The following is a 14016-nucleotide window of genomic DNA, read 5'->3' on the forward strand; positions in this document are numbered from 1 at the left end:
TATATAAAAAGTGAAGAGAAAGTATCATGTAGCAATAACATTTCAATTAAAAAACTTTTTTCTTTATCATGTCTATGAAATTCATTGTTTCATGGTACTCAATGAATTAGTCCCAGTTGTTTCTTTATATCAAAATGATATATATTTTTAACAAAGTTAAGCTACTTTAGTCAGTATATTAAAACAATGTATTTTCAAAAAGAATACATTTAGCAAAGATATCTAGTAAATAGTCTGTTAATGCGTGTGGAATGCGTAGTTTTCTCTTTTGTGATAATTTTTCGTCTACTGTGCTATTTGTGCATCTGTAGTTATTATCGTAAAAATGCGGAATTTGTCATATTTACGAAAATAAACAATGTTTGACAAGAGATTAAGAATGAGTATGCCGCTTTTAATGCAATAAATGGACGAAACATTAACTAAAGCCAATTATGATCTCTTTCTAAAGAAGTATCAAACTTATTTAACTCAAAATCAAAATGTTTAATATACGCTCTCAATAAACTAGTAGTACCGGAAATGAAAGAAAGTAATTTTTTAAAAGTTGTAAAAAATACGACCTAACCTCTTTTCTAAATAGAGAAATCGTTTGTATCTTTGAATTTGGATTATGCAAACGTAGATTTTGAATTGTTTTTCGATTTTCTGATTACATTTTTTCCATGTCGAAATTTGCGATTGGTCCACGTGGTATTAGTCATGTCACAAGTGTCAGCTTGGGGTATTCGTATCCATTCAGTTATCACCCAAAGGAAAATTAACACCTATTTAATCACTCTAAATTGCCTCTATTGTCCGACTTGGAGGGATTACAATTAAAGGTGATATAATTTTGATGATCACAAGCGGTAATTAGATGAAAGTTCAAAATTTAGGACATGATTTTGCGATATAGAGACAAGAAAAATAGCATCCTCAAAATAATTATAGCTAAAACGGCCTGGGGAGAACACTGGAAGCATCTTATAAAAGGGTAAATAAAAGTATAAACCCAAGCCTTTAAAAAAGAAATGGTCTTTCACAAAAGGGGGTCATTTATTGGCAGTCCATCTTTTTTTTAAATATTTTAAAGATGGCAAAGGTTAGTTTGTCAAAACAATTATGGCTGAAAACTTTTGTGGAAAGAACTGTTTATTATATAAAGAGATAATGGTATAACATATTAAAATTTAAATTGAAGAGATAATTCATTATATTTCAATGCATTCTTAAATGTCTTAACGTGTAAAAAGTGTAAAAATGTCATAAGATGTTTACATAGGTTGAAATTAATTTCAATCAGATATTTTGAGATTGTTTTTTTTTTTCATTTTACCAATGTATTTTATATAGTTTCATCATATGTTTTCGTTATAAATTGTCAACTTTTGAAGTGAATCTGCTTGAAATGTAATTGTGTATAATTTGTGTTTCAGTTTTTGATACCATTATTTAAAAAAAATTATACTCATCAAAGCATTAATCTGCTAAACTTTAGAAAATTGTTCTATTTGCCGAGATGACCTTGACATCTATTGTAAATGCTGACATTTTACTCAGCTAGGATAACTTACGTGTACTTTAAAATTCCTTCTAATTTACTGGTCCATATAATGACACTTTTGTCTGCGGATCCTGATGCAAATCTCTTCCCATCTCTGGCATAAGCTACACAATACACAGTGTCCTTGTGACCCTTTAGAGGCTGTATCAGGGTACCATCACTGGTGTCATAAACTAGGACACGGTTCCCAGCAGCAACAATTAACTGACTTCCATCTGGTCTAAAACATAAATCCCAGATGCTGAAAAATATTGAAAGTGTATAATTAATGATAACAATAAGGTTTCTATTACGGTAAGTAACAAACTAATTTAGTTGCCTATATATTTGTAGTTAATACTTGAATTTTAAGAAATGTTGTATATTTCAAAAAGAAAATTGGTTGCTGAGTAAAAGGTTGGCATCAGTTGATATGAAATTTAACCACTTAACAAAGATTTCCAAAATAAATGGGTAAGATAATGGAACATGATATACATGATAAAAGAAAGGAAACAAATTTTTCAAAACTAAAATAAGGGGATAAATGTCACAGATACTAGATCATGGATACACCTGCTTGCAAAAAAAATCTTTAATAAAAAGTAAATGCCAAAAACCTAATTCAAATTGAAGGTGACCTGTTAATGTATTTTATTTTTCATAACATTCATGACATATAAAAAGATTTTGTCAAACCGTACTTTTATTATCACCTGGAAACATCTAAATTTTAATGTAACTCAGAGGAATACCAGTAATTATCAACATCATCAAAATCAATCTTGACCTGTATTTTATGATCCATGACATTGTGCTCAAATTTTTAAAGATTAGGTCAGGTGGTACAAAAAAATGTAATGATAATCATCAGGAAACCAAAGAAATACCAATAAATAAGGTAATAAAGGGACATAACTCTTGAACAGTAAAAGATAAGTGGTATCATTTTTATCCTCTATAACCCAAACTAGTGATGGACTCACTGATGGACCAAAATCTCAAGGCAGGAGTTAACCACACAAACTGGATGTGTTGTTACATGTGAGATGCATTCCCTTCTATTGTAAATACTTAATTTGTATAAATTTCAAGACCAAATAATTTTTTAAGAAACTTGTAATGATGTTCTGGTTGTAATTTGTATAACATTCAAGATTTCTAAAGATAAAAAAAAAAAAAACAGAATAGAATAGAACAGAATTAAACACCAAATAATTTTTTAAGAAACTTGTAATGATGTTCTGGTTGTAATTTGTATAACATTCAAGATTTCTAAAGATAAAAAAAAAACAGAATAGAACAGAATAAGACACCATTTTAAACCAGGCTTCTCTAATTTTTCATGATATTTTCACATTTTTCGATCGGTGTGAGAAAAATAGTTCTCATCTCTAAGAGAAAACTTTGTTCTCAGCAAATGATTGGTTGAAATTTAATTATGACGTCAAATTTTCTTGATTTCTTCTGAAGTTCCTATTGTGACGTCATGATAAAGGCGACCATGCCTGATGCCGTTACATAATATTATAAAGAACACAACTTTCTGCAAATCTTCGAAAAGGAAGAATAAACTTTGTTTAGATATCATCTAAAAATCATTAGAGAAAGAGATTCCACCACTATATCTCATGTCTTACGATATTTCTCCACTCTCAACAGTTAAATTTTAAAAATGTAAAAAGCTCTGCAAGCCTCGCGTTTTAAACTTTAAAACTATATGTCTTGAGTGGAAAAATATCGTAACAAACTTGATGTAGTGGTGGAATCTATATTTCTCATACTCATGAAAGATATTTGTTTTCTAAAATATTTATTGATTTTTGTATTTATTACTTTAAATTCTTTTTCAAAAATTTTGGAGGTGATGTACACTCTTTAGAAGTTTATTAATATAAAATAAGGAGATTTGGTATGATGCCAATAAGACAACTATCCACCAGAGACCAAATGATGTAGATGTTAGCAAATATAAGTCACCATATGGCCTTTAACAATGAAAAAACCCAACGGCCTGATTTTTGTACAAAACAACATACGACAAACAAATATGATATGCAGCAACAAAAGACAACCACTGAATTACAGACTCCTGAATTGGGACTCGCACATACAGAATGTAGCAGGGTAAAACATGTTTTCAGGGGTCCAACCCTCCACTGACATGGGACAGGGGTGTAACAGTCCAACATTAGAACAAACTGTAACAAGAGGCTGTCAGAGTGACAGCAAACCGGATTTCCTGCAGAGGTCGAACCCTTAACAGTTGAGCAAGTATGGACACTACATTTAAGCTTAAAACAGCTCTGAATTTGGATTGTGATTGAATATTTGACACAGCATAGGTTTGTGACACAAAATGAATGTAGTCAAAGAACAGAAAAATTTGAAATTGGACATTTACCTATTATGGTCAAATATCCAAAATCTAAGTATATTGTTAGAATCAGCATATCAAAGAACCCCAAGAATTCAATTTTTGATGAAATCAATTTAGGACCCTTTGGACCTCAATGTGCATCAATTTGATAAAGGAGCCCAACATCCAAAATCTCTAAATACATGGTTAGATTCAGCATTTCAAAAAAACCCATAAATTCAATTTTTGTTGAAATCAAACAAAGTTTAATTTTGGACCCTGATTTGGACCAACTTAAAAACTGGGCCCAAAAATCCAATATTAAAATACAGGTTAAGATTCATTATTTGAAAGAACCCTCTTTATTTAATTTATTTTGAAATGAAACACAGTTTAATGTTATCCATATACTTATTAATTTTCTGTTCAAAGGGAAATAACTCAAACTGAATAAATGATAAACAAATAGTTCTCTAAAATTAGATATGATGTTATATATTTTCAAATTATAATCAATAAAATTAGATATGATTTAACCACTAAAACATTGTTAGAATCAGCATATCAAAGAACCCCAAGAATTCAATTTTTGATGAAATTAAACCAAAATCAGAAATCTAAATATATGTTTATTAATAGACAATATAAGCTTAGTTTTTAAATGAGTTCACTTCATCAAAAAAAAAATATATATAGCATTCAGAAAATTAGTTTATACAGAATAACAAACAAACCTACCACAAAATTCTTCAAACAATTTACCAAAGAAAATTAAAAAAAATCCAAAATGTTATTTATCCATTAATACAATGTCTTTAAAAAATCTATAAAACTTATCTGAATGAAATATAAACGAGGAATTATTTGAATTTTGGAATAATTTTGAATTCTGGAAAATCTATAAGGAACAGTATGAGGTAAGAAACTATCAAAATTGTGTAGAATTAAATAAATTGAAATTTTTTTAAATATTGTCTTAAGCCATATGCATGGGTTGTCAAAGTTACATTCAAGTTCCTGAATGCAAATAAATGAGCGTTGATAGAAAAACAAAAATTCTTCAATATGTACAAGAGAATAATAGTAATAATAATAATATTATTATTATTATTCAATATTATTATGATTATTATTATTCAACAAATAGCGTTTAAATAGTTTTAAATAATAATTGTTTTGATGTTCTTCAAGATACTTCAATGACATTATTTTATAAGACAACATGAAACAACCTCACGTGTTTCCAACAAAAATATTGTACGAAAATACAAACATCGCAAGAGTAAAAAAAATATTTTTCACCTGAAGCATGGCAGACATTGAAAGTTTCTTTAACTTCACAAAGGTATAGTGCAGAATGGAATTGTACAGTATGCAATACAGACATGCACATTGCTGCATAACTTATTCGGGATGGCTGCTTTGACATGTTAGAGTGGTTTTACTAAAAATGAGTCATACTGAAACATGCTCCCAAAACAACATACTGAATTAGTACACACTGCCATTGTAAATAAACATTTAAAAAATTGTAAAATTCAAATAAAAGCTTTCAAGTTTTATTTTAATACATATTACTAATCCCAGTGTACATTGAAGTGCATTAATGTAACAATAACGCAATGTAACCGTAGACACAAATATTATTGTTACATTCGTAATTAATTGGCTCCTTACCCAACCCTGCATTCCGGCAATTAGTCTCCAATGTAACAATAATTTTTTTATTATTGTTACATTTCAATGTAACCGTAGCCAGTGCCAATCAGAAAATCACTCCAGACACTGAATCCAAAAGGGATAACACCCCAAAAAGTTTAAAACATTTGAAATGCTGCACATACTTCTAACTCAATCTAATTTAAGGTTCATCATAACAAATGGACAAATATGGCCGTATTTTCACATCAAAAACTACTCTGTGTACAGACTTACCTGTGCAGTTTGGAAAGTTTTAAGGTCTGGCATCCACTAGATATATAAAAGTTAAATGCATTTTGTGTTTCAGAAAGATAAAATCGTTTTTGGATTTTGATGGGCATTTTTTTTCCTTCCTGCAGAAGGTGTAAAAATAAACATACACCTGAATTGCATTTGATACTGTCCACTCAGTTACTACCTTTAACTCACCTATAGATGTGTAGATATCTATTGCCCATGCCAATCAAGTACAATCAATACACTACAAACCAGTTGTTACCTGAGAGGGAGCATCTCAAAGTTGTATCCCAACTTAGTTTATTTTTACACCTTCTGCAGGAATGAAAAAAAATGCCCATTAAAATCCAAAAAAGATTTTACCTTTCTGATATACAAAATACATTTAACTTTTATATATCTAGTGGATGCCAGGCCTTAAAACTTTCCAAACTGCTCAGGTAAGTCTGTACACAGAGTAGTTTTTGAGGTGAAAATACGGCCATATTTGTCCATTTGTTATGATGAACCTTAAAGATAATTTATTGCACACAAAAAATAAACAACTTCATCCAACTACCTCAACTGTTATTTACTACAGTACTGTCTCAACTGAATGGGATCTTTTTTTTATACCCATGACTATCAGTGAAAGTAGATTTACTGAAGTAGCACTGTCACTGTGGGAAACTGAGTTTTTCCTCAAAAAATGCATTTAAAAATTGTTAGGGTTATACATGTTATATATACTAGAGTTAGATAAGTGTAGGAATTCACCATTGTTCTACTTTATCCCTGTCGTGTACTTTATCTACCCATGTTGGAATTGCTCTCATCTTTCTTTAAAGTGCAAAATCTATGATTTCTTATTGTGTGGAATCGCTCATGTTTTGGAATTTGTCGGTGGGCAATGAAGCGGTGCATGCGTACAAACACTTCCGATTATATCGTATTTTCGTAGATTAAAAAAAATATAATAATTGAAATTATCCAATCTTAAAACACCAAAATTGATTACCAATTTTTCTTATTGATTTAAAACTCTATTTGTCCAAAAAATAAAAAAATAAACTGTTGTTTTCGTACAATTTGTAAAGGGCACTTGCAGGAAATTTCAATTTTAAAATTTAAAGGAGATTATTTCTTTTTGAAAATTATCACTTTCGATAAAATAAAACACAATATTTAAATTTGATAGGGTATTTCATTATATTATAAAGTCTTCTATGATTATTGATTTTCCTGTTTTATTGTTTAGACACAATGACCGGAAATGACCCCAAATAAGGCCTACAACAAGGGGAATCCCATACCCCGAAAAGCACAAATTGCATCCAGACAATTTTAAGAATTGAATCATGTAAAAACAATCTTTAACTTTGTAAATAATGGATCCGTCATAATTTCTTTACGTCATGGTAAGTAGAGTTCCCATCTTTCCATTCATGGGTCATAAATTATGATGAATTTTGTGACATTATTTTACTCGGACAGTCTGAAAATGAATAATTTATCAGTTTATATAATGATGCATTGTTATAGTAAAACTATTTATAACAACATACTTTAACAATAGGATTTACCAATACTGGAAATGTATTGATGAATGAAGGTAAATATCAATAATCTTAATAGAAATGTATTTCATAGTTTATAGTTTTGTTCTGCAATGATTTGTTCCCTAAAATATCTGTATGAGTAGGTTGTTGGTACAATGTACCAATATTGGCTTTATAACAACGCTGGAGAGAGCTCTTTAGATTTATTGACCTTGTGTGAGAGCAGTGTTAAAGCTCTCATCGCTTAGTGCATGTACTACAATGTTTTCTAGATTGTTCCAATTGATCACTGCTTTTACACTGAATAAATTTGATAATTGAGGTGGTTTGCTAGTTAGAATGTCAAAACACTTTGTATTATGCTTCAGGAGATTGGGAAATTTTGGTCAGGAGTTTAGACCTCAGATCAGGAGGTTTTTTATCGATATAAATTTTGTCGTAAATGTAACGGTCTGATGTAAAAATCGTCTTTTAAAGTGCTTTTTCTTCAATCTTCCATCTGAATGTAATGTGTTTACAGTACCCTTGTAGCCTTTCTGTTTGAATGATATCACTTGAAAGAAATATTGAGAAGATTCTGTTCCTTGCTCTTTTTCTTTTATGTTAATTGTTGACTGTTCGTAAATAAAGTACTATGATTACCCAGTGTTCTCCCCAGGCCCTTAAAGGACCACAGGATCCGCGGTGGTACAATTTATGAGCGTGGTTCTATCAGTTTTAGCGAGGTGGTATATTTTTGGTCCGCGGTGCTAAAATTTTCTATTTTGCTAGCCATAAAACCAGGTTCAACCCACCATTTGTTCTTAAAATGTCCTGTACCAAGACAGGAATATGGCAGTGCCAGTTGTTATCAAATAGTCCGTTTCTATGTATGTTGGCGTTTGTTTTTGTAGCAGTTCAGTGTTTATGTTGTTCTTTTGTTTTCCTCTTATAGTTGATGTGTTTCCCTCGGTTTTGGTTTGTGACCCGGATTTGTTTCAGTTAAATCGATTTATGACTATTGAACAGCTGTATACTACTGTTGCCTTTATTTACATATCTGCCAAAATTTATTTGGACCCTAAATTGACTACTATTGACAGTCACAGCCTGGGTACCTTTGTAAAGGTTCTGTAAAGTGGTATAATGAGTATTTTTTAAACAGCAAAATATGTTTTCATAATAAATTCATAAAGAGTTACTCCCCCTATATTTGGCTAATTGTGAAATTCTCATGCTAAAAATATGTTAACTCAAAAGAAAATTAATAAATTATAAATCATTTACTAACTATTGAAGTGAATGTAACCAATTATAGGCAACGTTCAACCTTCAACAATGAGAAAAACCCATGCCGCATAGTTGGCTATAGAAGGCTCCAACATGAAAACATGAAGCAATTTAATTGAGAAAAGTAACAACTTGATTTACGACTACATTTGTAAGTTGACTTTTACATAGTGCCACTACACAGTCAAAAAGAAAGATTGGACCAGTCACCAAATCAGTTTGGGAAATAATGTTTCTAATAGAAAATAAAATTTATTGGTTAATTCCAAATGCTTACATATAAACTCAACTTTCAGTCTATGAAATAATTAGCTAGTGGTCCCATGTCTGAGGCAAGTAAAATTTTTAGCTTAAAATAATTTCGAAACAGGAGTCTGACTGGCTAATATATAATTTGGCCAAAACAACTGATTGTTAATGGTTTCCTGACAGACCTTTTTAGCAATATTTATTTTAAAGGTTTTGCTGTACTTCTCTTTACATGGTGTAGTTTTGTGTTTCTGTTAGTGTTAAATGTATAAATTCTTATACTTTTCAAATGTTAACATGTTTGTTTATATTTAATTTCAACTGAAAGTTTTCTTTCTGTCATTTTCAGGGCTGAAACCAGGAAAATTAACCGTTTTCTAAGCATTGAAAATGTCTCTAGAAGCATATTTATCAGGGAGTATATCAAGTGATGTACAGAATGGTCAAAATATGGAGTCTTTTCAACCAAATCCTATTTATCAGGACAATAGTATAAGTCATTTTCTAGAAGAAGATTCAAACAATTTTGTAAATCAAATAAACAATAGTCAATTTACCGGAAATAATTCTTTGAATTTCACTGGAAGTAGTTTTCAAAACATTCAAAACAATGCAGACATTAATATGGTCTTGGATGGAGAAAATGATCATGATCTAGACTTTGATGATGATGATGAAGATGGCAATGAAGAAGTTGATTCGAATGATGACAATGAAGCAATAGATGATGAGGATGAAGATGAAATAGATGATGACAATGAAGAGGAAGGAAGTGAAGATGAAGAAGAATCAGATGAGAAGAGTGATGAAATTGTAATGGAGAATGTCATTGAAAAAGTTTTTGAACCTGAAAAAACAGAAAAAGAAAAAATTATGGACAATGTTAACCGTGTTATAGATGAGGTAGCAAAAAATGTAACAGGCAGTGTTGACTTTGGAGGTGCTCCTCTACAACAGGAAGGTGAAGTAGAAACAAAACCAAAGAAGACTCGAAAAAGGAAAAAGAATGCTGATGATAAGAAAAAAGAAAAGAAAAAGAGAAAAGTTAAAACAACTAATATGAGAAAAAATATCAGGTATTTAATTATTTGCAGGATGTCAGCATAAATTCTTTAACAGTTTTAATATCAGATGGTTTATTTTCTTTCATATTCCTTATTTCTATGTCCTTATATATATTCTATTATTAATTACACAGTCATGATCAGTAGTGATATATACAGAATTCAAAATATGAAAATAAAGATATGTGGTATGATCGCCAATGAGACAACTATCTACTAGAGACTAAAGGAAGAGGATGTAAAAACCATTAATACCACAACAATGCTTCATTTATACAAAGCATTACATCAATATTTAAAATGTTTGTTAAATTAAGCCATAAATGATATATTCATGATATTTAGTAAATTATACTGAGAGTAATAAAAAGAAGGTAATACCAAAAACACATAATTAACAACACCTGGTGATGATTAATTCTTAGTCTGACCGCTTTTGGTCCTTCATTCTACTGGTAGTAATATTTTAAGTGAAACTGAAAAAAGATGAAAACAGTATACATGGTACATTGTACATCGAAAGACAAATAACAGAAAGTGTAACATGTACACTAGCAACAACTTATAGAATTAATATGTTATACTGGTATAGTTCAGCAACACCATAAGCCCATGATTCTACTTTCTATAATTTTAGAGAATTAATTGATAACACAGCTCTTGAGTCAACTACCATTGAAGCACAGACTGAAGAATTAGAAAGAAAGAAAAGACTTCAGGAGCTGAAGAAACAACTTATGGAAAAAGAAAAGGAAAAGGATTCCCAACTAAAATCACTTTTAGAAGGTTGGCTTTTGCAATTTAGATCATTTAAAAAAAATTATCTGTTGAACTGAGAAAACTTTGAATCACACTGATAAATAAAAAAATATATAAATGGTGATTCTTTCATGTCTTTAGAGTTGATACCTCAAAAAAAAAACTGTCCAAATATTTTCATAGTAACCAAGTACTATTTTTAGCTTTGAAACAGTCCAGCAAATGCAGATTCATATTTTTATAAAGTCAGAATTATTAATTGCTCCTCTGGTCACTGTAAATAGACATCTAGACCAAAACTAAATTTTTGGTACATTTTGTACATGAAATAGATAACGTTTATTACATTCCTATTGTCAACTTTGTATTAAGAAGTACAACAGGGGTTTTAACTTATTTTCTAATGTGACAGATTCTAGAAATGCTAGATGAACAAATTTAAGGTCGACATTGTTAGTGAAAGATTCTAGACATGATAGATGAACAAATTTAAGGTTGACATTGTTAGTGAAAGATCAGATGTTACACATTATATTCAGAGTATGAAAGTTTTTGACATTTAAATTTTAAAAACGAAATTTTCACCATTTATGAATTAAAGGTCAAAAACTGAACACCTGTCTTGCTTTAAACCCTTGTGCTAGTAAGTGTTGCATTATTTGATTGACACCTTTATTCCTATAAAACCTGTATGTGTTGTTCACTTTATTTATGATATATTTATGTAAGTTTTGAATAAATGTTAAAGTGTTATAACATAACAGAGACAGCAATGGTGCATCGGTGGCCTAGTTGTCTAGGTAGATTATTTACTGTATTACTAGCCTGTCAACACTCAGGTTGTGAGTTCTAACCCAACGCATGGCAGGTTAGTTTCCTTCCAATTGACTAGGATTGTCAGTTTTCCTGCCGAAGTTCAGTGGTTCTTTCCAGAAACTCTGGCTTCTACCACCACTGGTCGCCACAATAAAGCCTATAGTGCTGAAAGTGGTGCTAAACACCATCAATCAATCATCAATCTGTTTTCTTAGTATTTTGAAAAAAATTAAATTTGAATTAAAATTGAGAATGGAAATGGGGAATGTGTCAAAGAGACAATAACCTGACCATAGAGCAGACAACATATTATAAACCAGCAAAAAAGGCAGCTGACTTTCTTTTAACCATTAGGCAACTTAAACAGCAGAAATAAATTTCATTTTAAGCAACAGGCAACTTCTAACTGCTGATATAAATTTCATTTTAACTAAACCACTTTAAATCACTCATGTGGGATATAGATCAATTAAAAAAAATAAAATGTTTTTTCTTCTGACATACATTTGTAGGGGTTTCTTTTAAACAGAGACATTCAGTTGCAGGGCTTTTTTGCAGAGTTCAGTCGCCTAATGCAATACCAATAAAAAGTTAGTAAAACATTTAGTTTTTGGCATCAGAGCTGTTTTTTGGGGGTTTTCTGTAGCAAAAATGTGAAATTAAATTTATACTAACAGAGAAATGTTTTTGATAAAAAAAACCACCTCATTTTGAAATTATCTAATTGTGTTTAAGTGTTTAAACCAAAAGATTGTTTATGGGGTTGGGGATGGTCATATTGCAGAAGTAAGAACATGGATTAAATCTTTTCTACAAATGTATCTGAAACAACCTCTACACAATAATTCTAATATTTAACCAAACATTTTGTCACTTGGTTGGTCACTACCCCAAAACTTCAGGGAATCCTTTATATAATCTTTATAACTTAATTACATTTATTTCAATTTACCATACTTATGTGTTTTGTATATAAATTTAGAGGACTTGTCTTCATCCCATTTGGTATTCACATTTGATACAATTAACATGATTAAATAATCTTTCCATTAGCGCTATCAGGCACTTTGATTCTTTCTCTTTTGATAAATAGTATTACAACTTTTAACAACTGCAATAGAAAAGTTTAATTTGTTTACTTCAGAAAACTGAAATACTTATATATAAGAGTTGTAATTTCAGATGATGAAGAAGAAAAGAGTAATGATGTGATACTCCTAGACAGTAGTGATGAAGGAAAAAATAAGAAAAAAGATGGTAAGAATACCGATTTATATTTCCTTGCCCCTTCCCTCTATCCTCAAAAATCATAAAAATAAGGAGACATGGTATGACTGCCAAAATAGACAACTGTCCACTAAAGACCAAAGAACAAGTATGTGAACAGGTCGCTGAAAGTTTATGTGATATGATAGTTATGATTTATGTTAAGGGGATGTGATAGTTTGTGTGAGGCCAGGGAAAAATGATTGTTGGTTTCCCTTAACATTGGAAACTTTTCAAGGCCCGGACGGCAGGAGTTTTTTTTTGTTTTTTGTATCAAATAGTGTTGCTATAGACTGCGTTTAAAACAAAATATTTATTTACTTGACAACTGGTATTAAACTTAGGTTTTAACATGTTTAACCCTGCCGCATTTTTGCGCCTGTCCCAAGTCAGGAGCCTCTGGCCTTTGTTAGTCTTGTATTTTTTTTATACGACCGCAAAAATTAAAAATTTTTTGGTCGTATATTGGTATGACGTTGGTGTCGTCGTCATCGTCGTCCGGCATCGTCGTCGTCGTCGTCCGGCGTCGTCCGAAGACACATTGGTTTTCGCACTCTAACTTTAGTTTAAGTGAATGGATCTCCATGAAATTTTACCATAAGGTTCAATACCACGAACGAAAGGTTGGGATTGATTTTGGGGGTTATGGTACCAACAGTTAAGGAATTAGGGGCCAAAAAGGGGCCAAAAATAAGCATTTTTGTAACTTCCAGACAATAACTTGTGTATAAGTGTATGGATCTCTCTGACATTGTACCACAAGGTTCCATATCACAAAGGAAAGGCTGTAATTGATTTTGGGGGTAATTGCCTCAAAATTTTAGGAATTAGGGGCCAAAAAAGGGGCAAAAAACAAGCATTTTTCTAGTTTCATGACAATAACTTGTGTGTAAGTGTTTGGATATTTCTGAAATTGTACTACAAGGTTCCATATCACAAAGGGAAAGCTGGAATTGAGTTTGGGGGTAATTGCCCGAAACGTTTAGGAATTGGGGGCCAAAAATAAGCATTTTTCTAGTTTCCAGACAATAACTTGTGTTCAAGTGTATGGATCTCTCTGAAATTGTACTGCAAGGTACCATACCACAAAGGGAAGGCTGGGATTGAGTTTGGGGGTGATGAATCATAAGGGGGTTCAAAAAATTTGGGGGGGATTTTTTTTTTTTCTTTTTTTTTCTTTTTTTCCTTTTTTTTTTCTTTTAAAATTTTCCATTTTAAGTTGGTTATTTCTGA

At 30.9% G+C, this 14016-nt stretch overlaps 2 protein-coding genes across 6 annotated transcripts in view; one reads left to right on the forward strand and one right to left on the reverse strand.

Moving 5' to 3' along the window:
* Window positions 1–6722, reverse strand: part of LOC127726913 (intraflagellar transport protein 122 homolog) — a 66253-nt gene extending 59531 nt beyond the window's left edge. For all 4 annotated transcript variants that reach the window (XM_052234287.1, XM_052234286.1, XM_052234285.1 and 1 more), the window contains exons 1-2: window positions 6579–6722; window positions 1557–1787 (exon numbers count right to left, since the gene is read on the reverse strand). In XM_052234287.1, coding sequence (XP_052090247.1) covers window positions 1557–1787; window positions 6579–6637 — 290 coding nt within the window. In that variant the 5' untranslated portion in view covers window positions 6638–6722. The remainder of the gene's footprint in view (window positions 1–1556; window positions 1788–6578) is intronic.
* A 364-nt stretch (window positions 6723–7086) lies between these two features.
* Window positions 7087–14016, forward strand: part of LOC127726948 (helicase ARIP4-like) — a 36479-nt gene continuing 29549 nt past the window's right edge. The window contains exons 1-4 of one of the 2 annotated variants that reach the window (XM_052234320.1): window positions 7087–7219; window positions 9228–9954; window positions 10580–10728; window positions 12700–12774. In XM_052234320.1, coding sequence (XP_052090280.1) covers window positions 9269–9954; window positions 10580–10728; window positions 12700–12774 — 910 coding nt within the window. In that variant the 5' untranslated portion in view covers window positions 7087–7219; window positions 9228–9268. Of the gene's footprint in view, window positions 7220–7253; window positions 7414–9227; window positions 9955–10579; window positions 10729–12699; window positions 12775–14016 lie in introns of those variants that run through there. The other variant, XM_052234321.1, reaches the window with a different exon arrangement.

Source organism: Mytilus californianus, unplaced genomic scaffold, assembly GCF_021869535.1.
Source record: "Mytilus californianus isolate M0D057914Y unplaced genomic scaffold, xbMytCali1.0.p SCAF_19, whole genome shotgun sequence".
In the NCBI taxonomy this organism is placed as follows: Eukaryota; Metazoa; Mollusca; class Bivalvia; order Mytilida; family Mytilidae; genus Mytilus; species Mytilus californianus.